Below are 18,071 nucleotides of genomic sequence, written 5' to 3' on the forward strand. Positions count from 1 at the left end.
CTGATGAGGGTGCCACACATTGAAGTCAGACAGCAGGTTATTGAATGTGTGAAATCGTTTTACAGCTGCGCTACAGACTGTCCAGTCGACACACAGCGGAACAGCACACATTCTGCACCTTCTCCAAGTGAGTCATTCTCATGGTTTTTGTCATAATATCACTCTGCCTTTCTTTCTTTTTTATTTCTTTCTTGCTCTGTGCCTGCTATGGTTTTTAAAAATTATACTCGCTGATAGATTTCTTTTTAGGTCACTTTTTATGTTCTCCTCATTCTTTTCTACTACAACCCCAATTCCAATTGAAATGTAAATAAAACAGAATACAATGATTTGCAAATCCTCTTCAACTTATATTCAATTGAATACACCACAGAGACAAGATATTTAATGTTGAAACTGATAGACTTTTTTGTTTTTGTGCAAATATCTGCTCATTTTGAAATGGATGCCTGCAACACATTTCAAAAAAGCTGGGACAGGGGCAACAGTGCTTAAAGAACACATTTTTGGAACATTCCACAGGTGAACAGGTTAATTGGAAAAAGGTGAGTGTCACGATTGAGTATAAAAGGAGCATCCCCAAAAGGCTCAGCCATTCACAAGCAAAGATGGGGCGAGGATCACCACTTTGTGAACAACTGCGTGAAAAAATAGTCCAGCAGTTTAAACAATGTTTCTCAACGTTCATTTGCAAGGAATTTAGGGATTCCATCATCTACAGTCCATAATATAAGCAGAAGATTCAGAGAATCAGTGCAGAGACGTCCCTGCTTATTTCAGCAAGACATTGCCAAGCCACTTTCTGCACGTGTTACAACAGAGTGGTTTCATAGTAAAAGACTGCGGGTACTAGACTGGCCTGCCTGCAGTCCAGATTTGTCACCCATTGAAAATGTGTGGCGCATTATGAAGTGCAAAATACGACAATGGAGACCCTGGACTGTTGAACAACTGAAGTCATACATCAAGCAAAAATGGGAAAGAATTCCACCTACAAAGCTTCAACAATTAGTGTCCTCAGTTCCCAAACACTTATTAAGTGTTGTTAGAAGGAAAGGTGATGTAACACAGTGGTAAACATACCATTATCCCAGCTTTTTTGAAACATGTTGCAGGCATCCATTTCAAAATGAGCAAATATTTGCACAAAAACAATAAAGTTTAGCAATTTGAACATTAAATATCTTGTCTTTGTGGTGTATTCAATTGAATATAGGTTGAAGAGGATTTGCAAATCATTGTATTCTGTTTTTATTTACATTTTACACAACGTCCCAACTTCATTGGAACTGGGGTTGTAAACAGTGTCATTTAAATTAGACTGAATGACATTTTTGTGTATTTACATTTGTGTTGTTTCTGCAGTGCTCCAGCCGACTTGTCCGAGCTACAAGCTGCAGCTCCTAGAGCGCAGCGGTTTGGCTCAGATACTACTCCTCTCCATGGCTGCTGTAGAGAAGCAGCCAGCCATTAAGCTGCAGCTCCTCCAGACACTTCAGCTCCTCTCCAGCTCCTCCGGTCAGTCAGTAGATTTAATAAAGAGGAAGGGACTGCGCATGACCTCCACAAATCACTTCATTACGTATAACAATCAGACCATCGATTCAGACCGTCCTTGTGTCAGTGTTTTACTCATTACCAGATTTTATTTTACAACCACAGATGTGAACTGTGAGTTAATGCTGAACGTTCAGGGAGCAGAGACAATCTGTCTTCATATGAATGAAGTAGATCCGTCCGGTCAGATCCTGCTGCACTCCACTGAGATCCTCCTGAACCTGCTGGAGAGGAGCAGCAAGGAGAAGGTCACAGCTCAGCTCGGCAGCATGGAGTGCATCCTGTACGGATTCAAGCACACTTAAATATATAAATGTCTATAATCACAACAATCAGTAGAATGTTAATGAATAACAACAAGAAACTTGGTTTCATACAGTGAAAAATATATTTTAAAAATAATTGGTTCATTTGCATTGATTTCTGAACATATTTCAAATTCACAGGTCCAATAATTTGGAGGATGATGATTCTGAGTTCAGTTGAGTTATGTGTACAAATAAAGACTTTTGTGTAACTGTGAAGTAAATAAGATTTTGCAAACTCTAAACGCATCCATATCAGCAACAAAATATTTTCCATGCATTTTCAGTATTATAAGTTTGAACCATTTTGTGAGGTTATTTTTTATCAGTAAATGTTAGACCTCTCCATTTTAAACTAATGTGTGTTTTTGTGTCACAGCTCTCTGAAAGAGGCATTTTTTTACCAGCTGCAGAACAGTTTCTGTCCCGCTGATCTCCAGCTCAGAAACGATCTGCTTCTGATCACAACACTTATTGCTGACAATCCCAAATCTCTGCTGATTGTGAGTACAGGGCCGGTGATACTTTGGCTAAGTAAGATGTGCAACCATAGATAATCTGATGTCATGTTTCCCATTTTCAGGAGAGTTTATTTGCCAAGCAGCTCATGGTTTACGTCACATTTCCAGAGTGTGAGGAATTTTCCTGTATACATTAAATTTTACTTGTTTACTTGTGATTACTCCTGCAGCAGTTTTCTGTTTCTCTTTCGTATGGGTTTTAGTGAAAAGTCACAATCCTTTGGTCCGCAACCTCCAACTAACCTACAATAACGAAGACTTTAAAATGAAGAAGCTGCTTCTGAACCTGCTGGTGTCTCTGTCCAAGGATAGTTCGGCACTGAAGGTCAGAACCACACAGTAAATTCTGCAGTATAAAATATAAAATATACTCTGCCAGGATAACATTTGGTCTTGGTCCTAATAGAAATACACTCTATTTTAGTGTGAAATCAGCTCTACCGTCTTGTCAAATCAAGTTTTCAACTCCAATAAGAGTCATTCACAGCATGACAGAGTTGATTTTACACTGTGCTAGAATTAATTTAACACTGATAGAGTATATTTAACTCTGTTTGGACTGGGACTAAATGTTATCCCGGCAGAGTATATTTTATATTTTATACTGCAAAATTTACTGTGCAGCCTCACCTGGTTGTTGTGTAAATTCTTGAAAGAAACTGATTTATCCTTGGGGTGATTTTGTCTCCCTCTTGAAGCTTTTCAAAGAGGAACGAGTGATGCTGTCTCTACTGATGCTCACGAAGCTACAGGCGACCTCCTCTGAGGGCCGGGACACCGTACGTCACTGGTCCTCTGTGCACACGAGGAGCTGCAGCTCCAGGCACTGGTTGTCCTGACAACACTCGCACCTCTTTTACTGGACGAGTATGTGTACTATCAGGGAAACTCGTGTCTCCTACTCCTGCTGGACTGGTGCATCGGGCGAGGTGAGAACTGTTGTATCAGAGTGCCAAACTCAAACATCACAGTCATGTTTCCCAACAGATATGATAATAACTAATGCAAACTCACAAGGACTTATGTTTCAAAAATCTAAAGTACCAGATCAGTTGGAACATAAATCAGATGTTGATTGTGCTGTTGTCCAGTTACAATGTTTGTCTCATCGCTTTCAAATAACCAATCAGAGCTGAGAAAGTGTCCAAATGGAGATTTGTGCACAGATTCATGTTGTTGTCTGGATAGTGCAGAACATTAACTCAGAACCACAGAAATCTGCAGATAAATTCAGCTGTGGGTTTTACACTCTTAAAAAGAACACCCACTGACTCACTTTAACAAGTGAATGCAATAATTGAATGGATCTTTTTCAGTAATTTCAGCTCAGTCATTACTGAGTAAATGCCATGACTTACTCAACTTACTCAACTTCCGCGAAGCAGGTGAACCATCGTAATTAGACGGTCTAAGTGTTATTAAGTCACCAAATTATTCTTGTGACTTTTTTTTAATTCATTTCCATTGTGTTCACAAATATCCATGCAAATTGTGACTTTATTTTTTAAGGATTAGTAATTGATTGCACTTAAGTCAGAATAATAAACATGTAGCAATCCCAGTTTTCTGATGGACCACCAGAACTGTTTGGTTTTTTTTTTCTAAACAGAAACAGTTTTGTATCATCATTTTGTAATAAGTTATCACCTTCCTAAAATGTTTACATGTAAAAGCATATGCTTTCATGGTAAAAATGATCTTTTTAGTCTACAGACAAGTGGAATTATTTCCACTGACATTACTGTCTGTGCTGTTCTAGACACATACTTTGGCGAGGATCACAGCTTCCATGGCGCTGGAGGAAGAGTCAGTAAGAAGGCTCAGATGCGACATTGTATTCGAGTGTTAAGATCTGTGACGTCTCAGGCTCATGATTCGGGTCAATCAGGACCTCTGTGATCAAGGAATCATAAGTCAGCTTGTGGGTAAATGGAACCCAGAAACTCCAACTGTGATTTTATTTTTCACATGTTTGGAACAACATCCAATCTAATTTCTCTCAGGAATTCTGATGCAGATGGAAGCAAGTCCTGATGAGGAGAACGAGGTCATGGTGGAGATGAAGTCAGATATTCAGCTGATTCTGTCCGAGCTGTGTGAGGATGACACACACAGAAAGGTCCAGCTGTCAGAAAGACAAAAGTCTAATTCAACCTGAATGATGGAATGATGTTCCTTGTGACTTTTATATTGATGCCATTTGATGGATAATTGTGCCCTTACATTGTACGGCAGGAACTGTTTGGGTCAGATGGAGTTGAGATGGTCATTCATTTCCTGAGGAAAGGTTCTGATAAGTTCTACAGCGGCCTTGGACACAACAGGCTCATCCTGTCCACCGTTGACTGTGTGTGGTCAGTATGGATCAATCTCACTTTAATGAACTGATTTACTGAACATGCAGATGTTTCATTTAACAGATTTTACAACTACAGACACATCCACCAAATCATCTTTGCCTGTCGCTTTTCTGAATGCCACAGTTAGAGAGAAAATGGACCAGAAATACATCTGATGTTCTGTTACAGATATTCTGTGATGGATCATCAAAACACATGAGGAACTGATTGGGGGAGGTGATGGTTTAGTGGTTAAGGTGTTGGGCTTGAGACCAGAAGATCCTCCGTTCAAATCCCCGCCTGACTGGAAAATCACTAAGGGCCCTTGGGCAAGGCCTTTAATCCCCTATTGCTCCCGGTGTGTAGTGAGCGCCTTGTATGGCAGCACCCTGACATCGGGGTGAATGTGAGGCATAATTGTAAAGCGCTTTGAGCGTCTGTTGCAGATGGAAAAGCGCTATATAAATGCAGTCCATTTATTGATTCTATACGTTCATGTTCATTTTTGACAAAAGTTCTTTTTCGATTTGCAAATGCACTCCTTGTCAGCTGATGTCCGCCAAGTTCGTCAGAAACTTTTATGCGTGTTCAAAAATCTGAAAATCGGAAAATCTGCATGTTTGTTTGCCATTTTGTCCTCTGCATGTCTTTTATTTTTCCTGCGGCTGTTCCATGGTTCATTCTGGTGTTCTGTTGGTTAAAAGTCCAGCAAGCGGAGAAAGTACTAACACAGTAAGCGAAGATCCATGTCTGGAAGAAATAGATGTTCTCTCTGTGTCTCTCTTTCTGTCCCTCTCTCTCTCTTTCTCTCTCTGTGTCTCACTCTCTTTCTCTCTCTATCTAAGCTAGGAGATGCAGTGGAGCTGTTTGAGTGAGGAAATATAACTTCATGCTGTCAGAGTACCAAACTCGGTTCAAATGCAGTATATTTGTCTGTAAACCGGGAAAATCCTTCTGCTTAGTGTAACACTCTGTGAAAATGTGACATCATCTGTCCATTAGTGCCCCAACTCCACCAGCTTTTGTGCATGCGCAGATAGATCACGCATGTGAAGATATTTAATATACAATTTTGGTACGGGGGTCACCTCAGTACGTGACATAATAAACGTAGTAAAGGAGGGGTCTGGATCACTAGGTGAAAGAAGTGCTCACATCTGCTTATTGAGACTGTCTCACTTTCAGATCCATCCTGATATGTGGCCCTGTGCAAGAATCTGATCTTGTTTAAATCAAATCAAATCAATTTCATTTATATAGCGCCAAATCACAACAAACAGTTGCCCCAAGGCGCTTCGTATTGCAAAGCAAAGCCATACAATAATTACAGAAAAACCCCAACTGTCAAAACGACCCCCTGTGAGCAAGCACTTGGCGACAGTGGGAAGGAAAAACTCCCTTGTAACAGGAAGAAACCTCCAGCAGAACCAGGCTCAGGGAGGGGCAGTCTTCTGCTGGGACTGGTTGGGGCTGAGGGAGAGAACCAGGAAAAAGACATGCTGTGGAGGGGAGCAGAGATCAATCACTAATGATTAAATGCAGAGTGGTGCATACAGAGCAAAAAGAGAAAGAAACACTCAGTGCATCATGGGAACCCCCCCAGCAGTCTAAGTCTATAGCAGCATAACTAAGGGATGGTTCAGGGTCACCTGATCCAGCCCTAACTATAAGCTTTAGCAAAATGGAAAGTTTTAAGCCTAATCTTAAAAGTAGAGAGGGTGTCTGTCTCCCTGATCCGAATTGGGAGCTGTTCCAGAGGAGAGGAGCCTGAAAGCTGAAGGCTCTGCCTCCCATTCTACTCTTACAAACCCTAGGAACTACAAGTAAGCCTGCAGTCTGAGAGCGAAGCGCTCTATTGGGGTGATATGGTACTATGAGGTCCCTAAGATAAGATGGGACGTAATTATTAAAAACCTTATAAATAAAAAGAAGAATTTTAAATTCTATTCTAGAATTAACAGGAAGCCAATGAAGAGAGGCCAATATGGGTGAGATATGCTCTCTCCTTCTAGTCCCTGTCAGTACTCTAGCTGCAGCATTTTGAATTAACTGAAGGCTTTTCAGGGAACTTTTAGGACAACCTGATATAATGAATTACAATAGTCCAGCCTAGAGGAAATAATGCATGAATTAGTTTTTCAGCATCACTCTGAGACAAGACCTTTCTAATTTTAGAGATAGTGCGCAATGCAAAAAAGCAGTCCTACATATTTGTTTAATATGCGCATTGAATGACATATCCTGATCAAAAATGAATCCAAGATTTCTCACAGTACTACTAGAGGTCAGGGTAATGCCATCCAGAGTAAGGATCTGGTTAGACACCATGTTTCTAAGATTTGTGGAGCCAAGTACAATAACTTCAGTTTTAGCTGAGTTTAAAAGCAGGAAATTAGAGGTCATCCATGTCTTTATGTCTGTAAGACAATCCTGCAGTTTAGCTAATTGGTGTGTGCCCTCTGGCTTCATGGATAGATAAAGCTGAGTATCATCTGTGTAACAATGAAATTTAAGCAATGCTGTCTAATAATACTGCCTAAGGGAAGCATGTATAAAGTGAATAAATTGGTCCTAGCACAGAACCTTGTGGAACTCCATAATTAACCTTAGTCTGTGAAGAAGATTCCCCATTTACATGAACAAATTGTAATCTATTAGATAAATATGATTAAAACCACCGTAGCGCAGTGCCTTTAATACCTATGGCATGCTCTAATCTCTGTAATAAAATTTTATGGTCAACAGTATCAAAAGCAGCACTGAGGTCTAACAGAACAAGCACAGAGATGAGTCCACTGTCTGAGGCCATAAGAAGATCATTTGTAACCTTCACTAATGCTGTTTCTATACTATGATGAATTCTAAACCCTGACTGAAACTCTTCAAATAGACCATTCCTCTGCAGATGATCAGTTAGCTGTTTTACAACTACCCTTTCAAGAATTTTTGAGAGAAAAGGAAGGTTGGAGATTGGCCTATAATTAGCTAAGATAGCTGGGTCAAGTGATGGCTTTTTAAGAAATGGTTTAATTACTGCCACCTTAAAGCCTGTGGTACATAGCCAACTAATAAAGACAGATTGATCATATTTAAGATCGAAGCATTAATTAATGGTAGGGCTTCCTTGAGCAGCCTGGTAGGAATGGGTCTATAGACATGTTGATGGTTTGGAGGAAGTAACTAATGAAAATAACTCAGACAGAACAATCGGAGAGAAAGAGTCTAACCAAATACCGGCATCACTGAAAGCAGCCAAATAGAACGATATGTCTTTGGGATGGTTATGAAGTAATTTTTTCTCTAATAGTTAAAATTTTATTAGCAAAGAAAGTCATGAAGTCATTACTAGTTAAAGTTAAAGGAATACTCGGCTCAATAGAGCTCTGACTCTTTGTCAGTCCTGGCTACAGTGCTGTTCTTATTTTCTTCAATTAGTGATGAGTAGTAAGATGTCCTAGCTTACGGAGGGCTTTTTTATAGAGCAACAGACTCTTTTCCAGGCTAAGGTGAAGATCTTCTAAATTAGTGAGATGCCATTTCCTCTCCAACTTACAGGTTATCTGCTTTAAGCTGCGAGTTTGTGAGTTTATACCACGGAGTCAGCACTTCTGATTTAAGGCTCTCTTTTTCAGAGGAGCTACAGCATCCAAAGTTGTCCTCAATGAGGATATAAAACTATTGACGAGATAATCTATCTCGCTCACAGAGTTTATGGTAGCTACTCTGCCATGTGTTGGTATATGGCATTGGAGAACATAAAGAAGGAATCATATCCTTAAACCTAGTTACAGCGCTTTCTGAAAGACTTCTACTGTACTGAAACTTATTCCCCACTACTTGGTAGTCCATCAGAGTAAATGTAAATGTTATTAAGAAATGATCAGACACAAGGGAGTTTCAGGGAATACGTAAGTCTTCAATTTCCATACCATAAGTCAGAACAAGATCTAAGGTATGATTAAAGTGGTGGGTGGACTTCATTTACATTTTGAGCAAAGCCAATCGAGTCTATAACCAATAGATTAAATGCAGTGTTGAGGCTGTCATCTCAGCATATGGTGGGATGTTAAAATCGCCCACTATAATTATCTTATCTGAGCTAAGCACTAAGTCAGACAAAAGGTCCGAAAATTCACAGAGAAACTCACAGTAACCACCAGGAGGACGATAGATAACAACAAATAAAACTGGTTTTTGGGACTTCCAATTTGAATGGACAAGACTAAGAGACAAGCTTTCAAATGAATTAAAGCTCTGTCTGGGTTTTTGATTAATTAATAAGCTGGAGTGGAAGATTGCTGCTAATCCTCCACCTCGGCCCGTGCTACGAGCATTCTGGCAGTTAGTGTGACTCGGGGGTGTTGACTCATTTAAACTAACATATTCATCCTGCTGTAACCAGGTTTCTGTAAGGCAGAATAAATCAATATGTTGATCAATTATTATATCATTTACTAACAGGGACTTAGAAGAGAGGGATCTAATGTTTAATAGACCACATTTGACTGTTTTAGTCTGGTGCAGTTGAAGGTGCTATATTATTTTTTCTTTTTGAATTTTTATGCTTAAATAGATTTTTACTGGTTGTTGGTGGTCTGGGAGCAGGCACCGTCTCTACGGGGATGGGGTAATGAGGGGATGGCAGGGGGAGAGAAGCTGCAGAGAGGTGTGTAAGACTACAACTCTGCTTCCTGGTCCCAACCCTGGATAGTCACTGTTTGGAGGATTTAAGAAAATTGGCCAGATTTCTAGAAATGAGAGCTGCTCCATCCAAAGTGGGATGGATGCCGTCTCTCCTAACAAGACCAGGTTTTCCCCAGAAGCTTTGCCAATTATCTATGAAGCCCACCTCATTTTTTGGACACCACTCAGACAGACAGCAATTCAAGGAGAACATGCGGCTAAACATGTCACTCCCAGTCCGATTGGGGAGGGGCCCAGAGAAAACTACAGAGTACGACATTGTTTTTGCAAAGTTACACACCGATTCAAAATTAATTTTAGTGACCTCCGATTGGCGTAACCGGGTGTCATTACTGCCGACGTGAATTACAATCTTACCAAATTTACGCTTAGCCTTAGCCAGCAGTTTCAAATTTCCTTCAATGTCGCCTGCTCTGGCCCCCGGAAGACAATTGACTATGGTTGCTGGTGTCGCTAACTTCACATTTCTCAAAACAGAGTCGCCAATAACCAGAGTTTGATCCTCAGCGGGTGTGTCGCCGAGTGGGGAAAAACGATTAGAGATGTGAACGGGTTGGCGGTGTACACGGGGCTTCTGTTAAGGGCTACGCTTCCTCCTCACAGTCACCCAGTCGGCCTCCTTTCCTGGCTGCTCGGGATCTGCCGGGAGGGAACTAACGGCGGCTAAGCTACCTTGGTCCACACCGACTACAGGGGCCTGGCTAGCTGTAGGATTTTCCAAGGTGCGGAGCCGAGTCTCCAATTCGCCCAGCCTGGCCTCCAAAGCTACGAATAAGCTACACTTATTACAAGTACCATTACTGCTAAAGGAGGCCGAGGAATAACTAAACATTTCACACCCAGAGCAGAAAAGTGCGGGAGAGACAGGAGAAGCCGCCATGCTAAACCGGCTAAGAGCTAGTAGCTGCGCTAAGCTAATGGATTCCGAAAAACACGCAAAGTGAATAATGTGTAAATAATTTAGAGGTGATTCAGCAGAGGGAGTGCTTTAGTTAAGGCACGTTAAGATTACACTGTGAAACAAATCATTATCTAGTTAACTAGATCAATCTAACTGCGCAGATTAAACAGCTAACATATACAGCAAAACACCGCTGTGCTCCGGAACAGGAAGTGATACAGTACCGCAGTGAGAGCCAACCACCAGTAGAGGTCAGAGATCATATTTCTTCCAAGATTTAGACATGTGATGTGATGGGAACATTACAGGTGTCAGGTCTCCTGCAGTTTTACACTTGACTTTTTATTTGTTTTCTCTGTCTGTCGACACTTTATGATGAAATTAACTTTTTCTAAATCTATGGTCCAGTGATGTCATTTTTCTGGAGATTTAGCTGACGCTTCCCGTGAATGATGTGAAAATGCACGTGTAGCCACACAAGATAAATCCAAACTGTGAAAAATTAACCATGTAATATTTACCTCATTTTTTCTTCTCTCTCTCTCTCTCTCTCTCTCTCTCTCTCTCTCTCTCTCTCTCTCTCTCTCTCTCTCTCTCTCTCTGTCTCTCTCTCTCCTGCTCACTGCACACAGTGAGGAACAATGAGCAAACTGCTCAAAATCTAGCATATATGTCAAAAAAGTGTCAGATCTCCATGGAAATATGACGTCATCTATAGCGCACAAACTCCACGTGAGGCATCAACACGCACAAGGGCCGCCGAAGTGGTTACACAGAAAGGTGTTTTCACCTCCTTTCATTGGCTTCCTGTCTCTGTGAGGTCCAATTTTAAAGTTCTGTTACAAAAAAAATTATTCATGGATTAGTTCCTCCCTGCCTAGCTGACCTAATTACATCCTACGTACCGGCTCTGTGTTTTCAGGACGCAGGACTACATTGTGTCCCTATGGCTAAAAAAAAAGTTGGCAAGCCACAGAGCCTTCTCTTATGCTACACCTGCTTTGTGGAATGATCTCCCCACAGAGATAAAACAGTCAGATTCCGTAGAGATTTTCAAGTCCAGACTAGCATACCAGTGTAGTATGGAAGTGTGAATTCTCTCATTTTAATTGATATTGTTTCGCAATGGAAAAGGTCCCGGCCTCACTACATCTAAATTCTGGGTCTGTTAGTGAAGCACAGGGCTAGCTGCTGCCAACCACATTAGTAATTCTGTCTACTTCCATGTTAATTTACTGCTGGTGAAGTAATACCTCAGTTGTAGTTTATTTCCGGCTGAGTGATTCTGCTTTTTTCCTCTCTGTTTGAGGTACCTCAGGGTGCCAGACGATATTAGGATGCCCTGCCTGTTGCACCAATGATTGGAAGTCGTGTTTCTTCACTGCTGACCAGTGCTGTACATGGACACACGTAGATTAAAGACCCAAGATGGACTGTTGCTTTAGTTTCATTTAAGGACTATTTTTGTTGCTCCTGTTAATTTCTATTTTCTGTTTCTTCTCTTTGTTTAGAAATTCTTGTAAAATTTGTAAAAATCTTGTAACTGTTAGAATGGCCTAAGCAGTGGGTCACCCCTCTGAGTCGGGTCTGCTTGAGGTTTATTCCTCATTATCACACATGGAGTTTTTCCTTACCACTGTCACCTGTGTTCTTGCTCAGGGGTTGATAAGGTTAGACCTTACTCATCTGAAGCACTTTGAGGCTACACTGTTGTGATTTTGGCGCTACACAAAAAATAAAATAAAATCAATTGAAAAAAGTACGTTGAAATTGTGTAAATGTGGCTGATAAAAATCCCAGAGAAGCGCTGTCTGACTCCTCTTTGTGCTTTGTGTCCATCAGGTCATGTGTCACTGGCTGCTACACTACAGAGGATTATTTTTTGGCTAAAGAGGGGGTGTTTCTTCTGCTTGACCTTCTCAGCGTAAGGAGCTTAACAAGCTTAACAAGTTGACAGAATGAAAAAAAATGTATATAAATAACAAATAAATAAATTATGTAACTGATTCAATCAAATGTTTTAAAGCTTATGTACTCAAAATAAATTATTGTAAGTTAAATATTTGAAGTTAGCGTTGCTCATTTCTTTCAATTGCAGCTGCATTAAAAATACTGGTGAAATTAACTCATATTTTCTACAGTATTCAAATGAAAGCAACTCAACACTTTTTAGTACAAAGAACAAAAATAATGCAGATTCAGCAGAGTTCGCTGTACCTTAATGGAGCACAGAGTGGATCATGTTAGTTTTGGTTTTTAGAGGATGTACTGTACGTCCAACTTTATACACTCCTACACTCATAAATCTAATTAAATGGATTCAATCAATAACACAAATTAACTAAGTTACTTGTTAATTTTGAAGAACTTAATTTGAGTGTTATCAATTTCTTCACTTTTTAGAGTTTGTCCAATAGTTCTCTGTTTTCAGCGTAAAACTGTTTGCTGTTGCTCATCAAAAGTAGTTCCTCTAAGAGGTTTTCTCTCTCTCAGTCAAGCCCCAGAAGTGTGCACAACATCATCCTCGCCACTGTGTTAGAATTATGTGACAACCACAGCGCCGTGTCTGACATCCTGAGCTGGAGGAGCATCAGCGGTCAGAAGGCTCCAGGACTGCTGCTGCAGCTGTGGAGGGAGGAGGAGGCAGAATTGGGAGTCAGCCGCCACCAGCATGGCGTGATCGCAGGTCAGAGGGCACGTGAAAGCCCTGTGGGTGCTTTTTGGACAGAAGAATATTTTTGCAGTGTATACAACCCCTGGTAAAAATTATGGAATCACCAGCCTCGCAGGATGTTCATTCAGTTGTTTAATTTTGTAGAAAAAAGGCAGATCACAGACATGACACAAAACTAAAGTCATTTCAAATGGAAACTTTCTGGCTTTAAGAAACACTATAAGAAATCAAGAAAAAAGTAATATGGCAGTCAGTAACGGTTACTTTTTTTATTATTTTTTTTTTTTATTTCATTAATTTAAAAGAAAAACAGAAAAGCAAAAAACAAAAGCACCACAATACCAGAATGAAAAGGAGCAGAAAGAAGAACAAGTCTTATGATTTCTGCCCCTTTTAACAATACAGTCTTTCAGTATACAGCATCATAGTCAACATTATTTAACAGATTGCATTTCTTAACTTGTCACATACCACTGACCCATTTCATAATTATGACCATTAATTAATAGATTACATCACTGATAGGTTACATTTAAACTTAAGACACTCCAAACATTATTAAGTTTACTTTTTTTTTTTTTTTTGACTTTCTTGCAGCCCACTGAATTACTTCATAGTTTCATACTTACTTAATACATCTAATTTAATATGTTTTTAATAATTTAAGCGACCTTAATTCTTTAATTTCTTATTAAGATTGTTCCATAATTTGACACCATTTACTGCAATACTCCTTTCCTTACTTGGTTCTAAATTTTGTTTTTTTAAAGACTTCTATTCCTTTCAATTTATAACTACTTACTCTTTTTTCAAATATATTTTGAATGTTTGTTGGTAAAGTATTTTTATTAACTTGGTACATCGTTTGTAATATTTTCAAATTGGACTAAATCATGAAATTTAAGTACCCTATACTTAATAAACAATGGATTAGATGGATCTCTAAAACCACTGTTACTAATCACTTTTAAAGCTCTTTTCTGCAAAATAAATAAAGGTTGTATATAGGTGTAGATGTTGATCCCCAGATTTCTACACAGTAAGTTAAATATGGGACAATCAATGAATTGTACAATGTTAATAAACCAAACTATTTAATGATATTTTACTTATGCAAAACAGCAATGGCTTTCGCTATTTTTCCTTTTATGTTTATGTGTGACTTCCATGTAAGATCTTCATCAATCATGACTCCTAAAAATGTCATTTCTTTTACCCTTTGTATATCCTTCCATCTATTTGTAATGACACATTGTTTTTTTTGCTCTATCATTAAACAATATGAAATTTGTCTTATTAATATTTAGTGACAATCTGTTTATATCAAACCAATGTTTAACTTTTTCCAACTCTGTATTTATCACTTGTGCTACATCCTGTATATCTGATCCAGAGTAAAATAGCGTTGTATCGTCAGCAAATAAAATGCTGCCAAGCACATTGGATACATTCACAAAATCATTGATATACAAAATAAACAGTTGGGTCCAAGTACCGATCCTTGTGGTACTCCATAAATAATGTTACACAATTCTGATTTGGTATTATTTATCTGAACAAACTGTTTTCTATTTTCTAAGTAGCTTTTTACCCACTGATGTGCAACACCTCTTATTCCATATTGTTGTAACTTGTGGAGCAATCTTGAGTGGTCTATAACATCAAAAGCCTTTTTCAGGTCAATAAAAATACTTACAAAATAATCCTTATTATCTATTGTTGTTGATAGTTTCTCTATTAGTTCCATAATTGCCATAGCTGTCGAATGTTTTGTTCTGAATCCATACTGAGCATTATTTAAAATATGATGTTTCTCAATAAATTTATCCAATCTTGTTACAAAAACTTTTTCCATAATTTTAGAAAACTGTGGAAGCAATGATACTGGCCTGTAATTAGAAAAATTATGTTTGTTTCCATTTTTATATAATGGGACTACCTTAGCAATTTTCATTTCATCTGGAAAAACCCCAGTTGACAGAGACAGATTACAAATATAAGTAAATGGTTCAATAACAATTTCTATTATACTTTTTACAGTCACCATGTCTAAATCTTCATGGTCAGTTGATCTTTTGCTTACACAGTTTTTACAATATTTTTATTTCATCTTTTCCACATTGTCCAGGAAAATACTATTGACCATATTTACCAATGTACATAATTTATCTTCTATTATTGGTTATTTCCCACCAGACTTGACCTACATTTGAAAAATAATCATTAAACCATTTGCAACTTCTTTTATCTATATCTCTTTTTCCTTAACAAAGTAATTTGGAATAGTTTCTTTCGTTCCATCACTATCAATCACACTTTTATAATTCCCCATGTTACCTCATATTATCTTTACTCTTATTTAGTTTTTCACTGTAATAATCTTTTTTTTGTTTCCTAATTATTGTTAATAGTTTATTTTTATATTTTTGTATTATGTTCTGATTCCTTTGTTTGCAATTTTAAAAAGCACTGTATAAACAGTTTTTCTTTGCAAGCATTTTTTATTCCCTTTGTCAGCCATGGTTTATTTACTCTTTTCTTACTAATTTCAATTAATTTACAATTTTATTGTATGATTTCATCAATATTTTCATAAATGAGTATATGCTACATTAACATCACTGACATAAACTTCTTCCCAGTTTTGATTTTTAAGGTCATATTTTAATGCCTCTAAGGCTTTTACTGACTTATCTCTTTTAAAGTTTATATCAGTTTTTTTGTTGTACCTATTTTTAGATTTAAATATTGAAAAAATTTGGTAAATGGTCGCTAATATGTCATGAAGATCCCATTCTTGATAATTTCATCTGTTCTGTTTGTAATATATTATCAATTACCGTTGCACTTTGCGATGTAATTCTGGTTGGTTTTGTTATCAAGGGGAATAACCCCAAACTATACATTGAATTCACAAAATCACTTAATTTGGCAGCTGGAGCTTTCTATGTTAATATTAAAGTCCCCACACATAAAAAGCGTTTTGTTTTTAATTTGATGGAATAATTCAATTATTTTATCTGTAAACACAACACAAGAATCTGGTGCTCTGTATACACAACTGATTAAAATATTCTTAGATGTTTCATGTACAAGTTCCACTGTTACAATTTCTATGACATCATTCATAATTGTCATTTCTCAACAATTGTACACATCAGATCTGTTTTGTATACAGAGCAATACCGCCTTTTTATATCTTCTGTTTACAAAATACAGCTCAATCCCTCCATTGAACTTCATCCATGAGATCATCTTTAAGCCAAGATTCAGTGATTGCAACAATACTAAATCATTTTTAAACTGATTTAAATAATCTTTATTTTGTGACATTTTACAATACAAGCTTCAACTGTTATATGTATGAGTGACAGGGTATCTTCTGCAATTTTTCACTATTCAGCTGTTCTACTGTATAATACTCACAACCAATCGTTTTTAAGTCAAATATTTATCAATATTAGTGTCTATGTCATATATTTTATCCTCTGTTCATGTTTGATCTGATTTTTGTTGGTCCAATTACCAACAGATGTTTATTGATTGTCTATTCAGGTCTGTATTCGAAGGTCTCCATGTTTTGATTTTGTATACCGTTGTTCCTTCTTTCACTCTAATCCACACTACAATTCCAGACCCATGTAGCAACAATATGTTTCTGTTTTCTTAGTAGTCTTGCTTCCCTAGCAATATCTGCATTTTTTTTTTGTTAGAGATAATATAGACACTCGTTCCTTTCAAATTCTTTGCCTGTCTTAATAACTCATTTTATATTTTCTGCTTGTAAATCGTATAACAATGTTAGATAGTTTATTTTCTATCTTTAGTTGGAATAGTATAACAGTCTGATATTGTGTCTTGATGGATGACAACACCTTTTTGATATAAAAGGTTTGTAACTTGTTGTTCCAATGATTGTCTTTCTTCAGGTGGTGCATCCTCCCCACTGGCTACACCAGAATCCACCACCCTTGCATATGTCCGATGCCTGTTTCTAGTCCAGATATTATAACGTCATCTTTTCTAGTAAATTGTTCAAGTTCATCTACACGTGCTCAAGTTTCTTAATGATCTTGTCCTCTCTTTAACCAGATTTTGGAGTTCTTTAATTTCCACCATCAGTTTGTCTAGATTAGACATGTTTTGATATATGGTTTAATGAGGTCTTTATCTCCTCTATATCTTCGAGTTTATCTGTTTTCCTGGGTGGTGCCATGCCGACTGTCGTGGCTCAGTATGGCCACTATTGATTACAAAACAATTCTCACCAGTAGCCTTCACCACCACAGGTCCGGTAGCCGCACCCCAACCCTCCCCATTGCTAACCTCGTTCACACGCCGCCAGCCCCGTCGTTCTGAGGAAAAAATTATGGAATCACCCTGTAAATTTTCATCCTCAAAACTAACACCTGCATCAAATCAGATCTGCTCGTGACATTGACCCTGTGCCATGACATTGACGCTACGTGTCTTCTTGCAAGGAATGTTTTCGCAGTTTTTGCTCTATGGCAAGATGCATTATCATCTTGAAAATGATTTCATCATCCCCAAAATCCTTTCAATTGTCCAAAATATCAACGTAAACTTGTGCATTTATTGATGATGTAATGACAGCCATCTCCCCAGTGCCTTTACCTGACATGCAACCCCATATCATCAATGACTGTGGAATTTACATGTCTCTTCAGGCAGTCATCTTTATAAATCTCATTGGAACGGCACCAAACAAAAGTTCCAGCATCATCACCTTGCCCAATGCAGATTCGAGATTCATCACTGAATATGACTTTCATCCAGTCATCCACAGTCCACGATTGCTTTTCCTTAGCCCATTGTAACCTTGTTTTTTTTCTGTTTAGGTGTTAATGATGGCTTTCGTTTAGCATTTCTGTATGTAAATCCCATTTCCATTAGGCGGTTTCTTACAGTTCGGTCACAGACGTTGGCTCCAGTTTCCTCCCATTTGTTCCTCATTTGTTTTGTTGTGCATTTTTCGATTTTTGAGACATATTGCTTTAAGTTTTCTGTCTTGACGCTTTGATGTCTTCCTTGGTCTACCAGTGTTTGCCT

General features: G+C 38.2%; 1 protein-coding gene across 1 annotated transcript in view; it reads left to right on the top strand.

Moving 5' to 3' along the window:
- Nucleotides 1-18,071, top strand: part of LOC117502385 (cilia- and flagella-associated protein 69-like) — a 49,085-nt gene that overhangs the window by 20,068 nt on the left and 10,946 nt on the right. The window contains 14 exon segments of the mRNA XM_034161414.1: nt 1-127; nt 1,366-1,518; nt 1,663-1,840; nt 2,242-2,365; nt 2,446-2,494; nt 2,587-2,708; nt 3,082-3,181; nt 3,184-3,312; nt 4,143-4,261; nt 4,263-4,308; nt 4,387-4,502; nt 4,619-4,737; nt 12,170-12,251; nt 12,821-13,013. The exon segment at nt 1-127 is cut by the window's left edge and continues 5 nt beyond it. Coding sequence (XP_034017305.1) covers nt 1-127; nt 1,366-1,518; nt 1,663-1,840; nt 2,242-2,365; nt 2,446-2,494; nt 2,587-2,708; nt 3,082-3,181; nt 3,184-3,312; nt 4,143-4,261; nt 4,263-4,308; nt 4,387-4,502; nt 4,619-4,737; nt 12,170-12,251; nt 12,821-13,013 — 1,657 coding nt within the window.

Source organism: Thalassophryne amazonica, chromosome 20, assembly GCF_902500255.1.
Source record: "Thalassophryne amazonica chromosome 20, fThaAma1.1, whole genome shotgun sequence".
Taxonomy (NCBI): domain Eukaryota; kingdom Metazoa; phylum Chordata; class Actinopteri; order Batrachoidiformes; family Batrachoididae; genus Thalassophryne; species Thalassophryne amazonica.